General features: G+C 43.1%; 1 protein-coding gene across 2 annotated transcripts; it reads left to right on the top strand.

Moving 5' to 3' along the window:
- Positions 1–2,890: 2,890 nt before the first annotated feature.
- Positions 2,891–5,270, top strand: LOC125547825. 2 transcript variants are annotated; one of them, XR_007300795.1, is made up of 5 exons: positions 2,891–3,474; positions 3,548–3,619; positions 3,940–4,254; positions 4,598–4,717; positions 4,816–5,270. XR_007300795.1 is itself a non-coding variant. In XM_048711587.1 (5 exons), the coding sequence occupies exons 1-4, from the start codon at positions 2,975–2,977 to the stop codon at positions 4,635–4,637; spliced, it is 642 nt and encodes a 213-aa protein (XP_048567544.1). In that variant the 5' UTR covers positions 2,891–2,974; the 3' UTR covers positions 4,638–4,717; positions 4,816–5,270. The 2 variants fall into 2 exon arrangements, 1 of the variants encoding a protein (XP_048567544.1); XM_048711587.1 differs by having other exon boundaries at positions 4,225–4,254.
- The last annotated feature ends 1,366 nt before the right edge of the window (positions 5,271–6,636 follow it).

Consider the following 6,636-nt stretch of genomic DNA (forward strand, 5'->3'; position numbering starts at 1 on the left):
GTCTTTCATGTATGTTGGTTCGTCTCTTTCTTACAGGAAGATGCAACGACTGCCAAGGCTACCGAGGTGCTGCCTCCAGCTCTAATAATGGATACTAGTGGTCAAGATGGGGCTGATGACTCACTCTTAAATTGGCATGCAGAGTTTGAGCCGCAGCATGATAAACCATTGAGGGCCGTCAAAGGCGTCCTCACGGCGTTCTCAGTTTTTGGTGGATAGTGTGGAAGAATGCATCACATCATGCCTTACACACATGGACTTGGAAAGAAGCCTAATAGTATTAGTAACAGCAAGTGCACCTTCAGAGTCAACCTGCTTGGTTCCTACTCCTCTTATTGACGTCGTGTGGCTACCATGGATAATCTTGATGCCGAGATCACACCGTCTAAGGAATACTCGATACTAGTGTCCTTGGAGCCCACAGTTCAGGAGGTATTATTTAGTGCAGATGGCGCACTTGGCTATCCCACATCTACATTAGCTGAAGCATTCATTATAAATCCTCAGAAAGCATGGTTAAACAATGGCACAATTCAGCTGAAGGCCGAAACATCTCATCGTGATAAGCCTACTGATATGGGCATGTGCACTGTTAGTGTCCAAAGATGATAGAAACATCTTGACACGTGATGGAATTATACGCGAAATCCTGGGCTCGCTGCATGAGATCCCATTAAAATGGTCGTTGATACAAACTTTTTTATCCTTCTTAAATTCAGAAGGTCACACCTTGGTGACAACCCAGGGAGAGATGCATGGGATTTCCCCTTTTAGCGCTATTGTTCAAGGGCACATCTTCGTGCCGCTTTCATAGCTGCTTGGTTGTGTTCTTACCGTTCCCACAATAAGAACACAACCAAGCAGCTATGAAAGCGGATGAAGATGTGCCCTTAAACAATTGCCATTGAACCGCGTCACTTGGTTTGAAAAGTACACACCAAAAGGCCTTGAATTTCCACTGTCATCACTCATTCTGAAATTTAACCTTTCAAGAAGTGGGTCATCAACATCAGCATAGAAATTTGGAGGCAGAGGAATTTAGGGGGCTGTTATCCAATTCTACCGTATCCATCAAAAAGTAATCAACCCATTCAGGTTAACAAGGCCATCTTCCCCACTATCACTATCAATCTTGCTTTTGCGCATTGTTGTATATGCAAAAAATAGTGTAGCTGCCACCTCATCTTGAAAACAAGAATCTGGGACGTATTCATCATACACACGTCCTGATATGGGATCCCCATAGAATCCTGTAGCGCTAAAAGGGGAAATCCCGTTTCTGGCTGGGTTGTCACCAAGGTGTGACCTTCTGAGTTTCAGAAGGATAAAAAAGCTTGTATCAACGACCATTTTAATGGGATCTTATACAGCGATCCCAGGATGCCGCATATAATTCCAGCACGTGCCAAGATGTTTCTATCATCTTTGGACACTAACAGTGCACGCGCCCATATAAGTAGCTTATCGCGATGAGATGTCTCGGCTTTCAGTTGAATTGTGCCATTGTTTAACCACTACAACAAAATTGAGATACTGTGACGAAAATCCTCATGACGGTGGTTGACAACGTCACATATGTACCTAATGTGTGACGGTCTAGAGGTCGTGTCACTGATTTTTGTAAATCAGTGACGATTAATGTCATTGAATCGACTCGAACGCTGAGCACCACCTAGCTACCAATTTCTATGACGTTTTGGTAATTTTCATGACGAACTTGCTATAGTCACCGACTTACAAATGTAACTACTAGTAGCGGGACCTGCCATATCTGCTTCACTGGTTATTGAGTGGTAGGACCAACACGTCGTGTTTTTTTATGGGACCCATGTGTCAATTTTGGTAGTTGAATACGCCATAATTTCTTCATAGGTTATTGTGTGATGCCATTATTTTTTTCAACCTAATATAAATATGTGGTGGCCAGAAAAAAGTCCATTAGTAGGATCGTGAGCTGATGAATATGACGTTGTTGTTGTTTCTTTTTTTTTGAGGGGTGACATTGCAGTTGTTTCGCTCCATCTCAAAAAGGTAAATACGAGATTGGTTGGGAATGATTTGGTAGGAGGATTTTTCTACGGGACCTATGCTTCAGTGTTTCTCTATGGGGTCCACACGTAGGACCCATGAGAATTTCTTTACGGCGTATTGAGCAATGTAAATATTTTCTGAGTCTAATATAAATAAGTAGTGGCCGAAAAAAATGCTCATTGGTTGAGCTGGTGAGCTGATGGGTATGTCAGTATAGTGCAACAGTTGTTTTCCTAACAGAAAAAAGTACTCCCTCCCACATGGTCTTTCATGTAGGGATTTCCAACGGGGTAGAGTTCACGCGTTGATCTAAACAATGCGAATATATCTTTATCATGTCATTGTACTACACGACCTACGGTAGGAATATTTCCGAGGTGAACATTTTGATCTGCTGGTATTTTTCCTTATTCTTGCACGGCAAACATTTGTATTTATGTCTAACCCACATGTAGAGCAGACTTTTTTTTTCAATGTTCCATAATTTTTTTATCAGATTAAACACGTATATGGTATGTTTTTCCGAAAAGAGAGATCCCCTGGTGCCTTTTTACTTTTTTTATTAGGAGAATATACACAAACATGGTATGTGCCTTTCTAATTTTTCTGCTCAAATTATAGACATTCATCGTATGTGACAAACCCTCATTTTTTACCCCTATAAAAAACACTTTTTTTTATGTGAGCGTGTCAAACCCACAGTTTTTTCTAGTTTAAGCATATAATTTATTCTCCCCTGCGCGCCAAGAATTAAAATTTTAAGTTAATTAGGCTTGATGGCAAAACTTTCTCAACGAAGCCCATTTAACTACCCATAGTTCCACCCTAATCCCCATTATCTCATCTGGCGTCGCCCCGGTCCAATCTTGCGCCGTCTCCTTCCTTTCACCGTCTCGATCCAATCTGCTAGCATCCCCTCCGCTGCTCCTCTCCAACAGCCCCCATGCTCCCACTCCCGCCCCGTCCACCTCCGCCGCCCCCACCATCGACGCAACAACCTCCGCCACCGCCGCCATCGAGACCGCGGAGGAAGCCGTTGCAGCACCGGTGGTGGAAGAGGCGCCGCCGACGCCGCAGGCAGCCGCGCTCGGTAGGAGCAGCCTCTGCACGGGACAAATCTCCACATGATCTGGTGACGCAAGCGGTCGACCCACCTGAAGAACTCCGTGTCATGCGGCTGCTCTTCTGGACGCTCTCTGCGCTGCTCGTCCATGGCGTGATCTCCGCTGCCGCTACTTCCAACCACGCTGACCTCTTGCTCCAGTTCTTTCACTTGGCTTACAGCTGGCCGGGTTCTGGGCTTCTGGCCGGAGCCAGCCATCGTGACGCTCCTCTACCACGCCCGCTGCATCCTCCTCGAGACCATGCCGCCCTTCTCTGTTTCCCTGACGAGGCCATTGTCGCAGGCATTTTGCGGCGCTGCTCCCATCCAGATGCTTTGTTGTAGTGCTCCTCCTATCATTCTCTCCATTTAAATGTTTGAGCAGGAAATCAATGGCGCTTTCTGGCTGTGCAGGAGTGGACATGTTCAGCGTGTGTGGGATTTCTCAAGTTCAAAGCTGACATCGTCGATGAGACTGAACCCAAGGTGAGCAAAATGTTTCTTGTTGTATTTTTGACGTGTTTACCCATGCTTCTATTAGTATGTGTATACTCTGGAGATAATGACTAACGTTGGAATATCAACACTATTCAATTACACGAGTGCAGCTTATCAACACTTAGATAGCAATTGATGTTTTTCAACTGAAATATGCAATCGCTAGGAGTTTTATACTTTTATTTTTCAATTACATGAGTGCAGCAAGCATGAGCAGGACGGACTATTGGGGATATGATAGGCAAACGCTAACACGGAACATATATCTGAACAGTGATAGCCTGATTAGCTGAAATCATTTTGAGCAGGCTGAAGGTGGAGGAGGGCGTGGACGGGTTTTGGTCCCAGCATTGCACTCGGAGATGCTCTAATATTTAAGGAATCATTGTTTCTTATATTATATTTTATCACATTGCCATCAAATTAAATTGCTTGATTGAGTAAATAGCTTCATAATGTACTAGTAAATCTTTGCTACCATTATTGGCAAGTTTTTGTAAGTAATCTTTCTAGTCAAGCACTTGTGTATCACCTATAGTAATCTTAAGTTTTGCCATTTTTCTCTTCTGAATTTTCTCATCTTGTTTTCATAGGCTTGCTGGCTGCGTCTTCTATGCTACTTGGTACACTCATTAGACCCAAAGCGTTCAAACCTTCATTTCTTGTTAATACAATATTACGTGAAATGCTTATTAATAGTGTTGCTTATTTAAAGTACTACATTACAGAATCTGTTTTGTTAATTTTTACCATCAATGCAACGACAAACATGTATTTGCGTGCGAATTTTGCTACTTTATTACATTCATGTTTGTTTTAGGAAAGTACATATGCGCATGAAAAATTGTTGCATTGTCTAAGGTCCAATTCCAAACGAGTTGAAGTGGAATTCATTTAGTTAGTTTTATGACACATGCTAGTAAGTATTTTGCAATTCATTTAGTTCCACTCTTTTTCATCTTGCAGGTTCAGGTACTACAATCATGCCACTAGTTCGGGAGAGTGAGAGGGAAAGGAGGGCATTCTTGGCGGAACATAAACGCATGGGTGATGTGTATGCTAAGCTAAGGGGTGCATTGATTACATGTACTTTAACCATTATACCTCTAGCTCTAGGTTATGCATGTTATCTTGTCAGTTTTCATCTCATTATGATGCAACGTTGTTGTGTTTGTCATTTATAGGCATCAAGAGGAGTTAGCCGCAAGAATTGAAGCACAAGAGAGATCATTTGAAGAGATACAAAAGAAGCAGCAAGAAGAATTGGAAGCTCTAAAGAAGATCCAACAAGAGAAGAATGAAGCCTAGGCAAAGAAGCAAAAGGAGATGGATAATCTGCTTGATTTTCTCTTGAGGGCTCAAGCAACTTAGCAACCAACTTTGCAGTCCCAGTCCAAACCAGATGGTTCATGAAAGCCATCCTTACATTGCAATCATTAGGACAACATATGTGGTCTTTAGTTAATATTAGTTTTCATGCTGACTAAGGCATAGCCCGGTGGTGTGAAGAGGTTGATGCCTTCCCACCCACCCACGTTCAAGGCATAGTACTTGCAATTTGGGTTTGTTGCACCAATTATACTGTAGGGGGTTCCCTATAGTCTTTCTGTCAAAAAAATATATATTAGTTTTCATCTTATCTATTTTCTTGTATCAAACTTGAGTCAGTTTTTTATCCTCATTTTTGTTTATAGAATGATTTAGCTGAGACGATTTCATATATAATATGATTTGTCTTACATATCAATTTATGATGTGATTTTTCTCTACAACTTTTTTATATAATCTGATGTGATGTGAAGTAAATGCTTATTTTCATCGCAATTTAGATTCGAAAGAAAGTAAATATATTTTGATGACATCTACATCCATAATAAAAGTAATGGCACTAGTAGTGGGATAGCCGCTCGGGTGATGATGTGGCATAATGTTAGTGACGTTGCCTCATCATCGAATATGGTACAATATGGCATATTTTCTCCTAACATGTGACATTAATTGACCGTCATGGAAATAGGAAGTCGATGACGTTCTATATAACACTACTAGGAAAAGGGCTACTAATGGCGCACCAGTTTTGCCTATTAATGGCGCATCACTGGTGCGCCATTAGTATCACGCCACTAGTATTTTTTACTAATGGCGCACCACTGGTGCGCCATTAGTATCTGGTATACTAATGGCACACCACTGGTGCGCCATTAGTATAGGCCACTGGTGCGCCATTAGTATTTTTGAATTTTGAAGGCGGGAAAATAGTAGTGGCGCACCGTCTAACCCCCACCGTGCGCCATTGCTATTTTTGAATTTTGAATTTGGATCTGGATCGTGATTTTTTTGCCCATTTTTTGCTCGTTTTTTGGCACGATATTATTTCAAATTTTGTTCCTGTTTTTGGATCTTGTACGTTCTTCTGCCGTGTTCTTTTGCCGGAGAGGAGTTCGCCGGAGAGGAGGAGGAGGAGGTCACTGGAGAGGCGCTCGCCTACATCGCCGGAGAGGAGGAGGAGGAGGAGGAGGTCGCCGGAGAGGAGTTCACCGGAGCATCGGAGAGGAGGAAGGAGAAACCATGAGGGGATGGGAGGAGAGGAGGGAGGAGGAGCTCACCGGAGAGGAGGGAGGAGGAGCTCACCGAAGAGGAGGGAGGAGAAACCGTGAGGGGAGGGGAGGGAAGGAGAGGAGGGAGGAGGAGGTCGCCGGAGAGGAGGAGGGTAGTATGGTGGAGGAGAGAAGGGAAGATGGAGTGGAGGAGAGGAGGAGATGGAGTGGAGGAGAAGAATGAAGAGGTAAGGAGGAGAGGACCACGCCCAGCCATATATACGGCATAGTAATGGCGCACCGCGGGCAGGTGCGCCATTACTAACTTTTTTTTATTTTTTTATTTATTTTGAATTTTGAAGGCGGGAAGATACTAATGGCGCACCATGGGCAGGTGCGCCATTAGTAACTTTTTTTTATTTTTTGACTTATTTTGAATTTTGAAGGCGGGAAGATAGTAATGGCGCA

This window comes from Triticum urartu, chromosome 3 (assembly GCF_003073215.2).
Source record: "Triticum urartu cultivar G1812 chromosome 3, Tu2.1, whole genome shotgun sequence".
In the NCBI taxonomy this organism is placed as follows: domain Eukaryota; kingdom Viridiplantae; phylum Streptophyta; class Magnoliopsida; order Poales; family Poaceae; genus Triticum; species Triticum urartu.